Source organism: Podarcis muralis, chromosome 2 (assembly GCF_964188315.1).
Source record: "Podarcis muralis chromosome 2, rPodMur119.hap1.1, whole genome shotgun sequence".
NCBI lineage: Eukaryota > Metazoa > Chordata > Lepidosauria > Squamata > Lacertidae > Podarcis > Podarcis muralis.
The window spans coordinates 64265271-64285357 of NC_135656.1; the positions used below are offsets into that span (position 1 = coordinate 64265271).

The 20087-nt window shown below is 47.0% G+C and overlaps 1 protein-coding gene across 5 annotated transcripts in view; it reads left to right on the forward strand.

The window, feature by feature from the left end:
• GRIA1 (glutamate ionotropic receptor AMPA type subunit 1) overlaps positions 1–20087 on the forward strand; it is a 207645-nt gene that overhangs the window by 112328 nt on the left and 75230 nt on the right. For all 5 annotated transcript variants that reach the window (XM_028718323.2, XM_028718322.2, XM_028718325.2 and 2 more), the window contains exons 4-5: positions 4518–4702; positions 9915–9968. In XM_028718323.2, the coding sequence (XP_028574156.1) occupies positions 4518–4702; positions 9915–9968 (239 nt within the window). The remainder of the gene's footprint in view (positions 1–4517; positions 4703–9914; positions 9969–20087) is intronic.

The following is a 20087-nucleotide window of genomic DNA, read 5'->3' on the forward strand; positions in this document are numbered from 1 at the left end:
AATGGCAGATTTGAGACTGGGCGATAGTTGGCCAAATTGGCCGGGTCTAAAGATGTTTTTTTAAGAAGCGGTTTAATGACCGCCTCTTTCAGCGGGTCTGGGAAGGCTCCCTCACAGAGGGAAGCATTCACCACCCCGCAGTGCCCATCGCCCAGCCCTTCCCGGCTCGCTTTTATCAGCCAGGATGGGCAAGGATCAAGGAGACAGGTGGTCGGTTTCACTTGTCCAAGCAGCCTGTCCACATCCTCGGAGGTAACAGACTGGAATTGATCCCATGTAACAGGACCAGACAGAACTCTAGCACTCTCCCGCCCTGGCCCTGCTCCCACGGTGGAGTCTGCCTCCTTCTGAATCTGAGCGATTTTATCTGCAAAAAACTTTGCAAAAGCATTGCAGGAGATCTTGGGGTCCCTACCAGGCCCCGGTGGTACAGGTGGTTCCGATAGATTGCGAACCACCTGAAAAAGTCTCCTGCTGCTGTTTTCTGCAGATGCAATGGAGGCGGCGAAGAAGGCCCTCTTCGCCGTCGCCATTGCCACTTGGTAGGCTCGACGTTGAGCTCTAACCCGTGTCCGGTCTGATTCAGAATGAGTTTTCCGCCACCGGCGCTCTAGCCGTCTCAACGATTGTTTCATCACCCTCAGCTCCGGGGAAAACCATGGGGCTGTCCGGGCTCCATGCAATCGGAGAGGGCGCTTCGGAGCCAGACAGTCAATAGCCCTGGTTAACTCCGCATTCCAGCGTGCCACCACGGAATCAGCTGAAAGGCCATCAACTTGGGATAAAGCATCCCCTACCACTCTCTGGAAGCCAATTGGATCCATTAAGTGGCGGGGGCGGACCATCCGAATCGGTCCCACCTCCCTGCAGAGGGGAAGGGTTGCGGAGAAGTCCAGTTGCACCAGGAAGTGATCTGACCATGGCACTTCTTTTGTTTCGCTTTTAGTTAGTGTCAGATCACCAACATCCATAGAGGTGAACACCAAGTCTAAGGCATGTCCATGGCTATGAGTTGGGCCAAACTTATTCAGGGACAGCCCCATGGAGGCCATGCTTTCCACGAAGTCCCGAGCGGCCCCTTGTAAGGTCGTGTCGGCATGGATGTTAAAATCCCCCAGGACAACCAAGCTAGGTGTCTCCAGGAGCATATCCGCCACGACCTGAAGCAGCTCGGGCAGGGAATCCTTGGTGCAGCGGGGAGGTCGGTACACCAGTAGGAATCCTGTACTGCCCCTATTGCCCAACTTCCAGAACATGCACTCAGAGAACTGGGTCTTCCCAATAGGACGCCTGGTGCAGACTAATGACTTCCTAAAAATCACTGCAACCCCCCCTCCCCGCCCACATGACCTGGGTTGCTGTGCGTAAGAGAAACCTGGTGGGCAAGCAGCGGCAAGGACAGGCCCATCTGCTTCATCCAACCAGGTCTCTGTCACACATGCCAGGTCAAATCCTCCATCCACAATCAGGTCGTGGATGGCAGTGGTTTTATTCATCATTGACCTGGCATTGCACAGCAACACTTTCAGGTCATGTGGGTTTCCCTTGCTGAATCCAGTATCCTTCCGGTCAGGACCAGACCTGGAGGCAGGGATAGTCCTCAGACAACGACTAAACCTGCCTCCTCGGTAATGACATGGTCTGGTCTTAGCGTAACTCCTCCTCCTACCCATGATCACTGAGATCGGTTGTCCCAGTGCATCCCCCCCTGTGGAACATGCCCCAGCCATTTTGTTTGCTGGGACCCACTCCCAGGCAGCCCTGACCCCACCCCTTAAAAAGCAAAATACAAATTATATAATAATTTAACAGAATAATAATAATAATAATAATAATAATAATAATAATAATAATAATAATAAAACAAAACAGAACAAAATAAAACAAGAAACAATAGCGCTGACTAAATGCTTATCCCTCCCCAAGCAAAAATAAAATAATAAAATAATATAATATTATAAAAAACAACAACCACCATTTAAGGTGCTGCAAATTAAAAACAATTAAAACATTTAAAACCATTTTGTCCATTGCTGCCGGTAGCTGCTCAGGCCTCTAAACTGTAGTGGTAGTGCAGGCCCCGCCCCCTAGGCCGGATGGAGTTGGCAGAGGAGGGAGCAGTCTTCCCAACACTCACACAAGTAGCAACAGCAGCCGTGTCCCGGAGGCCTCTCTCAGGCCTCTTATGCTGTGACGGTGAGTGCAGGCCCCGCCCCCTAGGCCAGATGGAGTTGGCAGAAGAGGGAGCGGTCCTCCCAACACTCACGCAAACAGCAACAGCAGCCGTGTCCTGGAGGCCTTGATGGAGGCCCTGGCAGTGAGTGCAGGTCCTGCCCCCTAGGCCGGATGGAGATGGCAGAGGAGGGAGCAGTCTTCCCAACACTCACACAAGCAGCAGCAGCCGTGTCCCGGAGGCCTCTCTCAGGCCTCTTATGCTGTGACGGTGAGTGCAGGCCCCGCCCCCTAGGCCAGATGGAGTTGGCAGAAAAGGGAGCGGTCCTCCCAACACTCACGCAAACAGCAACAGCAGCCGTGTCCTGGAGGCCTTGATGGAGGCCCTGGCAGTGAGTGCAGGTCCTGCCCCCTAGGCCGGATGGAGATGGCAGAGGAGGGAGCAGTCTTCCCAACACTCACACAAGCAGCAGCAGCCGTGTCCCGGAGGCCTCTCTCAGGCCTCTTATGCTGTGACGGTGAGTGCAGGCCCCGCCCCCTAGGCCAGATGGAGTTGGCAGAAAAGGGAGCGGTCCTCCCAACACTCACGCAAACAGCAACAGCAGCCGTGTCCTGGAGGCCTTGATGGAGGCCCTGGCAGTGAGTGCAGGTCCTGCCCCCTAGGCCGGATGGAGATGGCAGAGGAGGGAGCAGTCTTCCCAACACTCACACAAGCAGCAGCAGCCGTGTCCCGGAGGCCTCTCTCAGGCCTCTTATGCTGTGACGGTGAGTGCAGGCCCCGCCCCCTAGGCCAGATGGAGTTGGCAGAAAAGGGAGCGGTCCTCCCAACACTCACGCAAACAGCAACAGCAGCCGTGTCCTGGAGGCCTTGATGGAGGCCCTGGCAGTGAGTGCAGGTCCTGCCCCCTAGGCCGGATGGAGATGGCAGAGGAGGGAGCAGTCTTCCCAACACTCACACAAGCAGCAGCAGCTGCTTTTTTAACCAATTTTCACTTCACAAAGCGTTATACATAACATTATTAAAACAGTGAGCACCAGTGACAATTATACAATAAAATAAAAAATACAAATGGGGCAAATAATAAAATACCTTTTTAAAAGCCCATTTCAGCATCTTCTCCCATCCCATCAGGGCAAGAACCACTGGTGGCAGTTGGGTGGGGAAGCCCATCTCTGGGAGCAGAATATTGGCAGCTCACTAAGCATCTTTACTAGCCTGTGTTAGGCAAGTCACCATGAAATGGCTTCAGCATCAGTCCTCTCCAAACCTGCAGTATGGGAACAACAATACTAGCCTATCTTACAGGTTTGCTGAAAAGTATGTGACATGAGTCATTGCTTTCCCTTCAGTATATAAGTGGGGCTTTTTTTTTAAGGCCTGTAATTCCCTCAGAAGGAAAACTTGAGGGGTTCTCACCACAGGGAGGCGACACTTTAACAGATGATAATAATAATAATAATAATAATAATAATAATAATAATAATAATAATAATAATTATTTATACCACTCTGGGCAGCTCCCAACTGAATATACTATGCTTACAGAACCACTCACAATTCTGTTCCTATATTAAAGGAGTTAACTTGACTCACTTTATCAGTTAAGTAAAATTCTCTGCATTCTTTAGTGTTGGTTTGTGGGTGTGGTATGCTAAAGAGTCCATCTGTCTTTAGAATTTAAGGTCAGTTCCTTTCATGTATTGAGCCTTGCCCATGGCCACAACCCTGCAGTGGGGAAGAACGGAACCTGTACACTCCTCAGCTGGCGACTTCTCACATAAATGTTTGAAACTTCAATCACTCTGTATATGTAAATGTTGCATATTAAATTGCCCTGAAGCTGATAGATATACAGTCAAACCTTGGTTCTCAAATGTAATTTGTTCCGGAAGTCCGTCCAACTTTCAAAAACATTTGAAAACCAAGGCACAGCTTCCGATTGACTGCAGGAGCTTCCTGCACTCAGTCGGAAGCCACTTAAGCCGCGTCGGATGTTCGGCTTCCAAAAAATATTTGCAAACTCATTTCTGGGTTTGTGGCTGTCAGGAGCCAAAACGTACAAGTGCCAAGGCATCCCAGAATCAAGGTACGACTGTAGTGGTAGGCTATACTTCCAAATAAATCATTTACAATGGTCACAATATTACTGACAGTTGTACAAGGAAAGCCATTTAGAAGAACTAACTGTGGGATTCATAGATTTGATATACTGTGCATGGTGGTTTTGATATAAGTCACCTTGAAAATGTTCTGCCTTAAAAGGTGGCATATGATTTATTTTTTTTGGGGGGGGAATGATTTATTTCTTCTCCCCCCCCCCCCCCCTCACCTCATCCCATCTCAGGTTTGTCAGTACTTCAGAAAGTGTTGGATACAGCTGCAGAAAAAAACTGGCAGGTGACAGCTGTCAATATAATGACAACAACAGAAGAAGAGTACAAGTCACTCTTCCAGAACCTGGAGAAGAAGAAGGAGCGGGTGGTGGTGGTGGACTGTGAATCAGAGCGGCTCAACGCTATCTTGGGCAAGGTGAGTTCCAATATTAAGTGCTGCTGAGACAGGAAAAAACAACAAGGAGTCTTATGGCACCCAAAAGGCTACCATATTTATTACAGGGAAGTGGGTTTTAATCCACAAACATTTATGTCAGAATAAACATGTTACCCTTTTAAGACACTTTATATGTTTTTTCCCCTACTGCAGACTAGCAGGCTCTGAATGTTTTCCTGAGTCAATAAAATTTGTTTGAAGGAATTTAATAAGTAGATATTTGTATGGGATTTTCTTTGTTGATTTGCTAATACTTTTATTCTAAGCCATTTGGGGGACCTCTTTAGGACTGCAACATTTGACATGATAGAGTCTCTCCATAAGATGGCTTTTTAAAAAAAGGGATATCTTAATAATTAAGTTCTATTTACTCCAATACATTTTGCAACCTTAAATTCTGCTAGAGTCCACTAAATTTCCAGAAGTCACTTTTATGTTGTGTGAAAGATTACATAAAAAGGGAGAAATTAACAGGTAGGGAAACAGGAAGACAGAATAATGTGCCATCTGATTAATAATAATAATAATAGCCCTACACTTCCTGGTCTCCCATCTAGTTCTCAGTCATACCATAATATTATTCTGGAGATATCTCAGTGGACCCCTGAATCTATCACCTTATTTCTTCTATATTGCCTTCAACGTTCCCAAGATTATTTATTTCTTCATTCATTATTTCAATTTATATTCCTCCCTTCCTGCCAAAGGAGGCCAGAGAGGCAAACACATTATTTATTTTAAAAAACAGTTAAAAATATAATTTCAACCAGAGATCTCAGGGCTATCAGGATGGATGTCTTTTAACCATCAAATGTGTGGGTAAACAGGAATGTTTGTAAGTTCCTCGTGCAAATCCACAATGATGGAGACAGACACACCTCACCAGTGATGCCATGAATATGAAAATGATTTTTCACTTCTGATATGAAAAGTCCTTCTTCACTGTTGTGGTTCAGTGCTCTGAACAGACAACAGGTTTGAAACTATCATCTTCTGTTCTATGTAAGATAAAGTAAAGGTACCCCTGCCCGTACGGGCCAGTCTTGACAGACTCTAGGGTTGTGCGCCCATCTCACTCTAGAGGCCGGGGGCCAGTGCTGTCCGGAGACACTTCCGGGTCACGTGGCCAGCATGACATCGCTGCTCTGGCAAGCCAGAGCCGCACACGGAAACGCTGTTTACCTTCCCGCTAGAAAGCGGTCCCTATTTATCTACTTGCACCCGAAGGTGCTTTTGAACTGCTAGGTTGGCAGGCGCTGGGACCGAGCAGCGGGAGCGCACCCCGCCGCGGGGATTCGAACCGCCGACCTTTCGATCGGCAAGCCCTACATATCTATGTAAAATATAAACAACCAAATGTGTAAATGAGTCACAATTAAGTCAATTTTGCATGTGACACAACAGATATGAATTATAAAAACACCACAATTGTATTCACACAAAGTGGCCCCAGTAGGCCATACCAGTATATGGGAAGGCAGAAATAGCTGCAGAGATAAATGGATGCCTTTTGCAAATCCATATACAGGTAGCTTGTTTGCGCTGGTGCATGAAAAATTGCCTATGACAAAACAGCTGCTGTGCTGTAATTCTGGGATTAGAGTGTTTATCAGATTAATCTCACTGTTCCCCTGGGCTCATCCCATCTGTTTATTTGTAGTCACCTGTTGCCTTATGCCTGAAACCTGAACTGTGATTTATGCTGCCGAGGAGCTATGCTTTCATTCCAGAGATATTCAGCAGTGATGCCAGAAATTTAATAAATAGTAGTAAACACAGATCCACAATTCTTCAGTATACACTTTACAACTGAAACATAATAACAGAAGGGAAGTCAGTAGGATTTGACTCAGGTTTCCTTCTCTGGGTGAAAAAACTTTTATCTTTGGACTACAAAATAAACATTGAATGGTGAAATTCACAACATGTTCCAGGCTTGTAGGTTTAACTTTCCTGCATCTGCATCTGGTTCTTACATTTTAAGACACAGTGGTAGATAGAAGTCCTTTAAAAATTCATTTTTCATCGCATTTCGTTTGATTTGCATTTGGTGGACTGCCAGAGATGATTGACAACATGTGTAACTTAAACCTGTTTCCTATCTCTTTCAATAAATAAAGACACACACAAGCCAGCCCTTTAGGTAACAGGCCACAATCCAAGCTTTCTCACGCAGAAGGAAAAAGGAAATCGCATCAGGAGGCACAACATGTTATTTGACCATAAAGGCTAACAGAAACATATAGTTTTAGCCCAAACATATATTAATTGTTTGGATATATGTTAGTGTCTTTTAAGAGATCCATGGAAGAAAAAGGTTTCTCAGGGGGGGTTTTTTATTGCAGTGCCACAATCTTGAGAGGGAACTAGGCAGTTGAATTCATACCCAGCATATAAATATTAAAGGGCGGGGGGATAGTAATTGTATACACACTGAAGCAAGTGGGCCTGTATGTGGGAGCTCTATTCACATTCTTTCTATATAAAATATATATTATGAAATAGCCATTTTCTGGGTTTATTTTTGTACATACATCTGCAAACAGTGAGAAACAGACGACATAATTTTAAAACAACTGCCTCGCTTTCCATATTCATTTTGTTCTATTATTTCCAATCTGCACTGATGGCTCATAAGGCAGTCCTTTTCTTTTCCTGCCTGGCAATTGTACCCTAAAATATCATGATGCTTAAGCCACTTCCTGGGTTCAGGAGAAATCCATGCAACTGAAATGAGCCTTTTGTGAAAGATCATGCTGATCTGCAGACGTTCCAGACTCATTTGCTGCAGTCATTATTTAATTATCCCACCCAGGAGATCTGCCTGGTGTGAAAGGTGGTGGAGCCTTACTTATTTGTATCCAGAAGTGCTAACAAATGTCTGCTCTGATAACACTAATTGAGGTGCTGGGTTATTAGCATAGGACTCAGACAGCTTTTAATGTATACTCAAGAGCATTTCTGCAAAAGGCTAAGGCAGGTGAGCCAGTTAACATATGAACAAGTGTCCAATAACCACTAATCCATTTGGTGATAATTGTAATGCCAGGGATCTTTATGACATTGTTGAGTATTCCTACAGATCCCACCTGGGCATTGATGTTTAATTGAAAACCCATCCACACTTTTTCATTCTGTGGTCACGTGCTCTATTAAAAAGAAATTGAAAGGTCCCAGAATTTAATTTGTATTGTACCTATTCTTGTCTGTAGCTAAAAAAGCTCATAAAGATGCAGGAGTGGGTGGGGAGAAATGGACAGAAATAGCTCAGGGTTGCTGTCCTGCCGCTCTCCTCTCCATTTCCCAATAGGTAGCATTGCCAGTGTTTTGGTTCATGCAAATTCGATAAGAGCTCAGCCCAAGCATATACTGTGCTGGTAGGGGATGGGGAGAAAGTGGGTGGAAAAAACAATGTCAATAAAAGCAGATGAGGAAGAGTGCAACTAACTTTGCCCTTTAGAAAGAGTCTCTTCAGTTCCGCAAAGGCAATGGAAAGATATCTATTACTGGCAAAGGAACCCGACAGCATTATGAGCCATTCAGCATTTATAGTGACAAAGAACAGTAAAACTGTCTGCATTCAGCCCTGCAAAGGTCATGGTGCTGGGGAGAGAAATTCACAGACAACACTACACATTTGTTAGAGAGGAATGCCATATATAAACTTATAATGTTGCACAGGCTAGATCTGTGTGCCCTTGGGGCCACCTTTGCTCTCCAGACATGGTACAGATTGTCCACGGTTAAATGCTGCTGTGCCCATTTAACCGGAATATAACCTTTAAGATGAGCGGGAACCTGAGAATGTTTATAAACCCCGTAACCCTGGAACATGGCATAATGGTGAGGGTTTCCATCCCATTTACAGACCTGCAATAGGCTCTTCTTGCAGACTGTAGGTACTGACCAGAAAGGCCTTGAGCATTAATTGCACCCAGGGATACTCAATTCAGTACCTTTCTGCCTTTTAGTGCCTATGGGTGAAGACCTCTGCCCTTAGGCCGTTCAGCCAGTCCTTTAGTTCTGCTGGGGAAGTCACTGATGGAGGCTCAGAAAAAATAAAATATCATCCCAGAACTATCATAGAAGTCACCCCCGAAAATATTGAAGAGTGTGGTGGCTGAGAGTGGCACTTTCTCAGGAATAATCTGTTGTGGGGATGGGAGCTTACATGCTGGGCCAGAGCCAGTGGGTGAGGTCAGAGCCCAAAATGGGCAGGGTCACTCTTTTCATCTATTTCTGCTACCTTCTTTCTATTTCTCTGCCACCCTGTTTCCTCTTGCCCCTCACAGAAATGAGGGCTGAAAGTTTCCTACCTCCTATTTAAACCATGACACACTGCTACAGAAGTCAGACATGTTAACCATGACAGAAAAATGAAACCTCCATGTGCAGAGACATCCTACCTCTGAATATCTGAAAAATAATATGGGGTGGCCACACCCTGTTTGCCAGGTTGATACACTTAGCTGGTTGCTGTTGAAACCTCAAGGCAGTTTTTATATTGTCCTTCTGCCCTCACAAAGACATAGCTTGTGCTTCTTTTTTCACCTGCTTCTGCTGTCATACGAGAAGTAAGCATTCCACCTCTTCCCCCATCTGTGAGATGGTCTGTGGGCCCCCGATAACCCCAGGAGTTCATGGAGGCCAGTCCAGGTGAAGTCTGCAAGTCCCATTTGAGACATTACGGCAAAAGCTGTGAAAGCAAAAGGCAAACTCCCTCAGCCTTTTGTTTGCTCTACCATTGTCTAATACACAAGCCAGCCCTGGAAGACATGACAGCAAACTGCTCCTGTCAGTAGCGGTGATCATCATCGCCCTTTGCTTGTGAGATAGAGAGCAGCATAATTTTCTAAAACATTTGCGATGCATGAGGATAATGTATTATGCGTTTGCACCCTACTTTGGGGATATAGTAACTGTACTCATTTTGCAACTTCTTCCTTGCTTATTCCGATCACGTAGCAACTGTAACCCCATGTGTCATTACAGACAGTTTCTTCTGGCTTGAATATGGGAATGGGTTTGTGTTTTTTTAAGTAGCTTCTCAGTAGTCCTGATGCAAATATTCTCATTTATAGTACAACTGAACTAAAATAATTTCAGAAGCAGGAGAGACATTGTGAAAGTCTCCTTGTTTTACCAGTAAATTATACTGCTAAATAAAATGTTTTGTGTTTCACCACCACAGATCATCAAGCTTGGAAAAAATGGGATAGGCTACCACTATATTCTTGCAACTCTGGTAAGCTGGATGTTGTTTGCTTTCTATTGCCTACATGTCTTTTGTGAGCATTTTTAAAAATTAGTTATAAATTCAGCACTTAGGAAAACTTAGAGTGGAATTTAGGGTGGCTTTAAACACACAACAGTGCAACATAGTGGACTGTTACCCTTCATCCAATTATACACAATGGTACATATAGATGTGCTCATCTGCATGTGTGGTGTTCCAACATGACTCTTGAAAATAAGTGCTTTTGTTTTGGAGTGCTGTGTTAGCACAAGATGTTGCATACACCACGAGAGATGTGTGTGTTATAACAAACCCTATCTGTACGTTGCTTACATTTAAAGCACATGATCTTTCCAAATTATTCTGGGAACTGTAGTTTAATGGTGCTTGGGATTGTAGCTCTGTGAGAGGCAGACTATGGTTCCCGTGAACCTTTAAATGTGTTTTAAATGTAGGGTGTGTATGCAGCCTGGAACTTGCTGAACCCGCCAACACTGGAAGGTAGAAGGTAGTGCGATAATTCAGGCGTAGGGTGAAAAACAAGACTGCAGACAAAGTTAAACCAAAACAAATAAGCTTTTATTAAAGGAAGACATTTAAACAGTTATTTTATTAAAGGCAGGGAGAAATTTATTTAAAATCATTTGGGTCAGTTAACCACTCACAGAACTATAATTCTCAGAGTGGTTTAATAATCAGTCCCTCTTCCCAGGATCTTTGGGAACTGAAGCTCTGTGATGGAAATAGGGGTCACCTAACTGTTAGGATATTTCCGTTCCACCTTAAATGGTCAGGCATGATTGTTGTGTATCACATGCCTGTTGACTTCCAGCTTCTCGCTGGGAACTTCCGTTTTGTATATAGCTTTTGTTCTGGCTGTTTTCCTGGACACGGAGGCAAGCAGTCATGTTTTTCCTTTGTGCTGATCCTTTGTGTAAATATGCTCTCCTGTCAGTGTCTTTTGTTGTGGAGACTCTGCAGAAAGGGTGTGCACGAGTCTTGGAATGTCTCTGAGGCTCGTGTCGCTAATTGACTGATGCTGTTCCACGGGAGACCGGTGATCGTCCGGAGATGACTGGGGCCTGCCTGATGGCTCTGTCTCCATGGTAGTATCCCAACACTAACAACTCTCAGCACCTGTAACAAACCACAGTTACCAGGATCCTTTGAAGGAAGCTATGATTGCTTAAAGTGGGATGATACTGTTTTAAATGTATAGTGCAAGTGGGCCCTCATAGTCTGGCCAGAGCAGGAGAAGAAAAGATACCAGTCTTGACTGCATTGCACACTTTTGCAAATACAGTGGTACCCCGCAAGACGAACGCCTCGCAAGACGGAAAACCCGCTAGACGAAAGGGTTTTCCGTTTTGGAGGCGCTTCGCAAGACGAAGTTCCCTATGGGCTTGCTTCGCAAGACGAAAGCCCATAGGGAAATCTCCGGGACAGCGGGGAAGCGCCTCCGCTGTCGCCCGCCAGCATTTTAAAAAGCCCCGGGACAGCGGGGGACTTCTCCGCTGTCGGGGCGATCTTAAAATGCTGGCGGGCGGGAGCGAAGCCTCTGCTGTCGCCCGCCAGCATTTTAAAAAGCCCCGGGACAGCGGGGGACTTCTCCGCTGTCGGGGCGATCTTAAAATGCTGGCGGGCGGGAGCGAAGCCTCCGCTGTCGCCCGCCAGCATTTTAAAAAGCCCCGGGACAGCGGGGGACTTCTCCGCTGTCGGGGCGATCTTAAAATGCTGGCGGGCGGGAGCGAAGCCTCCGCTGTCGCCCGCCAGCATTTTAAAAAGCCCCGGGACAGCGGGGGACTTCTCCGCTGTCGGGGCGATCTTAAAATGCTGGCGGGCGGGAGCGAAGCCTCCGCTGTCGCCCGCCAGCATTTTAAAAAGCCCCGGGACAGCGGGGGACTTCTCCGCTGTTCCGGGGCAACTTAAAAGCCCCGGACCATGCCCCGATGCCGGGCGGTGGGGCGGGAACGCCTCCCCCCGCCCGCCATCAGGACCATGCCCCGATGCCGGTGGACGGGCGGGAACGCCTCCCCCCGCCGCCCGCCATCAGGACCATGCCCCGATGCCGGTGGACGGGCGGGAACGCCTCCCCCCGCCGCCCGCCATCGGGACCATGTCCCGATGCCGGGGGCGGGGCCGCGAAGCCTGGGCGCGCTGATCTCGGCGCGCCCAGGCTTCAGGATGCCGGCATCTCTCCGCAAGCAGCGGCAGCGCTGCCGCTTTTTGCGGAGAGGTCCGCGAAGCCTGGGCGCGCTGATCTCGGCGCGCCCAGGCTTCAGCATGCCGGCATCTCTCCGCAAGCAGCGGCAGCGCTGCCGCTTTTTGCGGAGAGGTCCGCGAAGCCTGGGCGCGCTGATCTCGGCGCGCCCAGGCTTCAGGATGCCGGCATCTCTCCGCAAGCAGCGGCAGCGCTGCCGCTTTTTGCGGAGAGGTCCGCGAAGCCTGGGCGCGCTGATCTCGGCGCGCCCAGGCTTCAGCATGCCGGCATCTCTCCGCAAGCAGCGGCAGCGCTGCCGCTTTTTGCGGAGAGGTCCGCGAAGCCTGGGCGCGCTGATCTCGGCGCGCCCAGGCTTCGGCATGCCGGCAACTCTCCGCAAGCAGCGGCAGCGCTGCCGCTGCTTGCGGAGAGGTCCGCGAAGCCTGGGCGGACAGCTTTTAAAGGCAGGGGGGAGCAAAGACTTTCGCCCCCCGCCGGCCTTCAGAAGAGGTCCTGGACCTCTTCTGAAGGCCAGCGGGGGGCAAAAGTCTTTGCTCCCCCCTGCCTGCCTTCCCGGGAGAGCGGAGAAACGCAGCGCGTCCCGGAGGGCTTTTGAATGCAGGCGGGGGGGGGGCAAAGACTTTCGGCCCCCCCAGCCTTCAGAAGAGGTCGGGGGACAGACTGTCCCCGGACCTGGTCTGAAGGCGGTTTCCCTAGGAACGCATTAATTGATTTTCAATGCATTCCTATGGGAAACCGTGCATCGCAAGACGAAAAACTCGCAAGACGAAGAGACTTGCGGAACGAATTAATTTCGTCTTGCGAGGCACCACTGTATGCATTTAGATTAATTTATGGTTATACTATTTTCAGATCCTGAAATACATGTGGTTTTGATTTTTGCTTTCAAAAGTCCTTTTAACATTCCAGTGGGGTTAATATTCAGATGCAGGAACTAGCATGCAAATTCAAAATACCTTGTTTGTGTGTGAACCTGGAAAACAGGCATTTGGCAGGTCCCTATGAAAAGACTGTTCATTCTCCAGAGATGTTTAGTCTCTTAGTTCTCTGGTGAGAATGCCAATAATGGTTTAAGAGTTTGTTATTGTGTATGTCATGGCCACATGGCTTCAATATGTCCGCACTTCCAAACTCATTTAATCTAGGCCACCACACAGCTATAAGCAGGCAGTAATGACATTCACTTTCTACTAAACTGCACTGCATTTTAGTCAGTGTACCAAAAGTGAAGTGTTCCATGTCCCATTAGCAATCCCAGGAGCCCCCTCAGCAAAAGAACAGATTGGGACTTCAGTCAACTACAATATTCTAGTTAAAACTGACTCAGTGGTAAACATCATTTTATTGAAGTACTCCAGTGTTAAAGAAAGAGAGCCTGGGCTCCCCCTCCCGCCACACTCCCATTATGCCAGACAGAACCAGGGCAGCATGTAAATAATGTGATAAACTGGGGTTTGGAACCACAGGACAAATGTGGTTCACCCAGATCTCTATATTTGGCCCTTAGGACTTTCCATAGACCACACCCCTTACCACGCCACTCCCTCCTCTACTTAGGCTGCTTTGACACATCTTTGTGTTCCTTGGGTGCTTTTGGGTGGTTGAAAAATGTCCTTTTTGAGGCCTGCACCCTCTTTTGTTCCATTTTTTTCTTTTGGTGATGCATATCCTCTTTTTTGTGATCTGAACTGTTATGTACTGAACTTGGATCCTAGAACAATAGGCAGGTAGGATCCTAGAAGGCAGCAACCTGATTGGTCTGCAGGAGCCACCAAATCCAGCTCCAGGAAGAAGTGAATCAGCAACCTGATTGGCCTGCAGGAGCAGCCCAATCAGGCACCAGGAGGAAATGAATCAGCAACCTGATTGGCCTGCAGGAACAGTCCAATCAGGCTCCAGGAGGGGTGTTCGATCAGCCAATCACACGGGACTCATTGTGTAAATAATGTACAGTGGTACCTCAGGTTAAGAACTTAATTCGTTCTGGAGGTCCGTTCTTAACCTGAAACTGTTCTTAACCTGAAGCACCACTTTAGCTAATGGCACCTCCCACTGCTGCCACGCCGCTGGAGCACGATTTCTGTTCTCACCTTGAAGCAAAGTTCTTAACCTGAGGTACTATTTCTGGGTTAGCAGAGTCTGTAACCTGAAGCATCTGTAACCTGAAGCATCTGTAACCCGAGGTACCACTGTATATATAGCCAGAGGTTTTAGGGGAAAGCACTCACTCACTGTTTACCATGAGCTGAAATAAAGAGCATGAAATCAACACTGAACTACGAGTATATTTCATGTACCTAAAGTAAGAAATTTGAAATGAATTTTGTAAGTTCTTCATCCTGCAAAACATGGTGCATTTCATTGGTATTTTTCACAGAGTGTTTTTTTGGGGAAGGGGTTTTTCATGCATGCATGCATAAAAGATGGCAATTGAAAGGTCCATCTGCATATTTTCTGTTGAAAATACTTGATGGTTGTTTTGGTTTTAAGAGATTGCCTGGAACTCCCTTTGGGGTATTCTGCTCAGTTATAAAATCTCCACACACGGGGAGAGAGAGAGAGAGAGAGAGAGAGAGAGAGAGAGAGAGAGAGAATGAAGGGAGCTAAGCTCTGCTCCCCCCACCTCAGTTGCTACCCCCACCACCACCCTCCATCTCAAGGAAGACACAGTTCTGAAATGTGGAGCTTCCTCCTACCTGTTGACACACCCTGTCTGATTTTGAACCCTGCACTCATTCATATTTCCCCGCTCACATTATCGGTGTTGCACCTGAGCAGAATACCTGAATAGGGCTTGAGTTTACAGCTCAGTCTTTCCTACCCTCTGCATGTGCTGCTATCAAATATATAATATGACTTACGTTCCAACTGCCATGATTTGCCATTGCTACAGTTCTTCACAGTCAGCAATTGTGAAAGAGCAGAAACTGAAAACACACCCAGGCTAGTGAAATGCATTGTAATTTCACCCCCTGGGCTTCTTGACATAGTGAAAATGCAAGCCACACTCCATCTTGTTTAAGAAGTCTGTGCATGTATGTATGCCTTTGGAAGGTAATTCTAGTAAAATCATTTGGTGCATTATATCCTTTCCTGCAGCTTGGCACTGAAAATCAAAGTGTATGGCCATCACTCATTAAATATTATGCTACCGTCGAATCAAACTGTAACTACCATTTCCCCCCAGCTAGTCCTGAGCCCTTGCTATAATATATAAGATAAAAGTGAATGCACGATTGTTACCAAATACTATAGGCTGTGTGCTAAGTGGATAGTTGCATAAGCTTCAGAATATAGTTGCCATTGTTTTCAAATCTGTACTGGATCATTCAGTTGCTTTTAGTTAGGAACGGTTCTTGTGATAGGACTGCCAAGTTCATACGTGGTGAGCTGTCTGAGTGAACTGGCTCTCCTTTGTGGACTGGCTTGCATTGCCTTTTCTGTATCCACATGACTGCAAGCAGCCATCTTGCAGAGGCAGTAATCAAAAGTTTACCCGTGGTGCTCAGATTGTGAGATGTGGTCCTTGTTGTTGTTGTTTAGTCGTTTAGTTGTGTCCGACTCTTCGTGACCCCATGGACCAGAGCACTCCACTACTTCCCGCAGTTTGGTCAAACTCATGCTGGTAACCTCGAAAACACTATCCAACCATCTCGTCCTCTGTCGCCCCCTTCTCCTTGTGCCCTCCATCTTTCCCAGCATCAGTGTCTTCTCCAGGGAGTCTTCTCTTCTCATGAGGTGGCCAAAGTACTGGAGCCTCAGCTTCACGATCTGTCCTTCCAGTGAGCACTCAGGGCTGATTTCCTTAAAAATGGATGCATTTGATCTTCTTGCAGTCCATGGGACTCTCAAGAGTCTTCTCCAGCACCATAATTCAAAAGCATCAATTCTTCGGCAATCAGCCTTCTTTATGGTCCAGCTCTCACTTCCATACATCACTACTGGGAAAACTATGGCTTTAACTATACGGACCTTTGTTAGCAAGGTGACGTCTCTACTTCTCAAGATGCTGTCTAGGCCTGTCATTGCTTTTCTCCCAAGAAGCAGGCGTCTTTTAATTTTGTGGCTGCTGTCACCATCTGCAGTGATCATGGAGCCCAAGAAAGTAAAATCTCTCACTGCCTCCATTTCTTCCCCTTCTATTTGCCAGGAGGTGATGGGACCAGTGGCCATGATCTTCGTGGTCCTAGTCAGGCCAAAACTACAGCATTTCCAGCTCCGGCTGTTGCACTCATAAATTAAATGCTTAAAAATGACCTTCAACCCTCAGGAGCACCATTTGCTTTGATTTTCTGCAACACAGAGAAGAATACTGTGAATTGTGCAGCTCTTCAATGGGGGGCAATCAAGCATTTGGGGCTTCCTCCAAGCAGGTGGCCCAGTTGCTGCACTTCTTAGGAAAATATGTCTACATGCACAGAGTAAGAAAATTCACCCTTTGGTGCTTTTTTAAAACACCCTGATTAACACCAAGCTAAAGCAGGTTCTAAAAAAAAATCAATTCAAGTTCTATTATCTTAAGCATGGGCCTTAAGAAGCCTCTGGTAAGCTGGGTTAAAGGTAGTTTGAAGATCAGCACAGGTATTTCAGAGTGGAAGCACATACTCTTCCTGTCCTAGCCATCACCGAAAAAAGAAATTGTGTGCACAGAGTGAAGGGGGGCAGTAGGAAAGAACCATGGGGCAGAGAAGAAGCCGGGGGTGTGTGTGCTGTCCCCTCCTTGCACTCATGCACTGTGTGCACCTAATTTTCAGCAGCTAAAATGGCTCATTTTGATGGGCAAACAGCAGTTTTCACAGCCCTGCTTGTAAGCAAACATTGTATAAAATGGAGTGCTGTAATTTTTTTGCAGCCAACAGCACACAGAAACTGATGTTTTCCTGGCAGGAACAGCTTTTCTAACAAAACGCCTGTTTACTACATGAAACTGCAAATGACTTTTTCATGTTCACAGACAGTTTTGTATTCCAGAAAAGTGCACGAGTTCTGATCCAAAGGGCCTCTTCAGCTGAGCAATGCACAAGGGGACGCACAAACCACTTTCCCTCCATTTCTGTCTTTCCTGCATAACGTAGGAAGCAGAGGCTTGTGTATCACCACTGCAAGAGAGAATCATGTAGTTCTACCCAAGACGCCCATGATTTCTCATGTTACACAAGAAGTGCGGGGGGGGGGGGAATCACACTTCGTTGTTATTGCAAAATGGCTTTCAGCACCATTCACATATTATGAGACAAGATAATGTGTTTGCCACTGCATGCGCATCTGACTTTCTGCAGTTTTCTGAAATGTAGTTCAGATTTCCTGCACCTGAATACTGTGCCCCATTTGCAGCTCATCATGATGTGACGAAATTACTTTTTTCACATATAAACAAATATAATGTGAGAAGCTGCTTCCGGTTGCATAGGAAAGATACATTATGAACACCAGCTTACAGAAAGCAGCCGTTTGGGTGGGGGGGAAATAGACAAACAAAACTATTTGGGTTATCCTTCCTTTCTTTTTTTTGTAAAACGTTCATTCAAGGAGTCTTCATAAGGAAGCAAGAGGTGAGCTTTGGTGAATCCTGTAAATTGCTCAGCCGTGTGCTTTTAAAGTCAAGGAAGAAAGGGAGGATCACAGCCAGCTTTAGCAGAATGGGAAGCTTAGAAACCTTTAAGACCCATCTCTTTTGCCATTTCCCATCACCCCAGATTCAGGTCTCTTTGCTTCTGATGCCAGCGATTTAGCTGGGGGTGCTGTCTTTTGTGGGAGGAACACTGGTTTTCTGCTGAGCGAAAGAAAATGTGTGGCTAAAAATATGACACTTTCAAATGGTTTGCAAGGGGAAAGTGTTAGGGTTGCCTTACATCTAGAATGTTCTCCTTTTTGTCTGATCCCAAACCTTCCTTTGGAAAAGGTCTTGGTTGCAGGGGTGGAGGAAGGGGGGTACAGTGGAGGCGGGCTGCCCCGGGTGTCACCACTGAGGGGGGGTGACAAAATGCCGGGTGGCACTCACCACAGGGCCTGCAGCACCCCCAAGCCACGTGTCTCTCCTCGGAGTGTTGTGGTGGCTTGGGCGCCTGCAGGCTCCACGCTACCCAAACGATCCACCTGCCACCTTCTCTTCAGCTGTAGGGTGGCTGAGTGGCAGACTCCTCCGAGACCCCACAGACCGTCCTGCCCCAGCTGGCCCCGCCCCCGTGGGCAGCTGGTCCCGCCCCTGGATGCAGGGCACACGCGCCACCTCAGGTACCCAATCAGCTTGCTCTGCCGCTGGGTCTTGGTTGTTATCTTTTTTGTATTCTATGTCATCCACTCAAAGGTCAGTCATGATTAAGTGGTAAAGGTAAAGGTAAAGGTACCCCTGCCCGTACGGGCCAGTCTTGACAGACTCTAGGGTTGTGCGCCCATCTCACTCAAGAGGCCGGGGGCCAGCGCTGTCCGCAGACACTTCCGGGTCACGTGGCCAGCGTGACATCACTGCTCTGGCGAGCCAGAGCCACACACGGAAACGCCGTTTACCTTCCCGCTAGTAAGCGGTCCCTATTTATCTACTTGCACCCGGGGGTGCTTTCGAACTGCTAGGTTGGCAGGCGCTGGGACCGAGCAGCGGGAGCGCACCCCGCCGCGGGGATTCGAACCGCCGACCTTTTGATCGGCAAGCCCTAGGCGCTGAGGCTTTTACCCACAGCGCCACCCGCGTCCTAAGTGGTATATAAGTCCTATTCAATAAAAGATAGTAAATGAAGCTAGGACAAGTATACAGAAAGTACATCTTAGGCATAATTTGTTGTTGTTGTTGTTTAGTCATTTAGTAATGTCCGACTCTCCGTGACCCCATGGACCAGAGCACGCCAGGCACTCCTGTCTTCCACTGCCTCCCGCAGTTTGGTCAAACTCATGCTGGTAGCTTTGAGAACACTATCCAACCATCTAGGCATAATTAGGATAATGTATTTATTAATTTAAGGATTTGTAAGCTGCTTCCCGGTATATATTTCCAAAGCAGTCTACAACGTGAATGATCAACAACATAGTAAAATGAAGTATACATAGCAATTAAAAACAGATTTTAAAAAGCATCAGATCACAAAATTCACTACAGTAATACCATATACAGTGGTACTTTGAGTTACAAAACGCCTCAGGTTACAAACGCTTCAGGTTACAAACTCCGCTAACCTGGAAAAGTTACCTCAGGTTGAGAACTTTGCCCCAGGATGAGAACGGAAATTGTGTGCCAGTGGCGCAGCGGCAGCAAGAGGCCCCATTAGCGAAAGCACACCTCTAGTTAAGAACAGTTTCAAGTTAAGAACGGACCTCATAATTAGAGGTACCACTGTAAAATGGCTGAGGCACTCTTTCAGGAAAGCCTCCTTAAAAAGATAATTTCCCAAATGCCATTGGGAAAGCTAAAGTGCTAGGCCCTTGTCTCAGTTCTAAGGCAAATATGAATGCTAACTGTGATATTCAGGAAAGAACATGTTTCATTACTTTTGAAAATCTACAATGCCTCCTAATTTGTTTCTGGGCAAAATTCAACATTCTGGCCTTCATCTACAGAGCCCTACATGCCCTGAGATGGAGAGCACTGAAAGAGGAGTCCCAGTGGCACAAGGGGTCAGTGTGTCTGTTAACCAGAAGGTTGGTGGTTCAAGCCCACCCAGGAATGGCTGTGGGCAGGATTCCTGCATTGGAGGGAGTTGAATTAGATTACCTTGGGGGTCCCTTCCAACTCTATGATTCTATGATCACCTTCCCATAGGAACCTGTCCACCCAACATAGCACTAAGTCTCCTGTTCCATCAGCATGAGGATCTCTCCATTTTCATTGGAGAAATGTTGGAGGGTATGATGTTGTGTAAGCAGAAATCATTGTGCTGATGGGAGTTGAATAGGCCTTTTCGGTGATGGTACCCTGA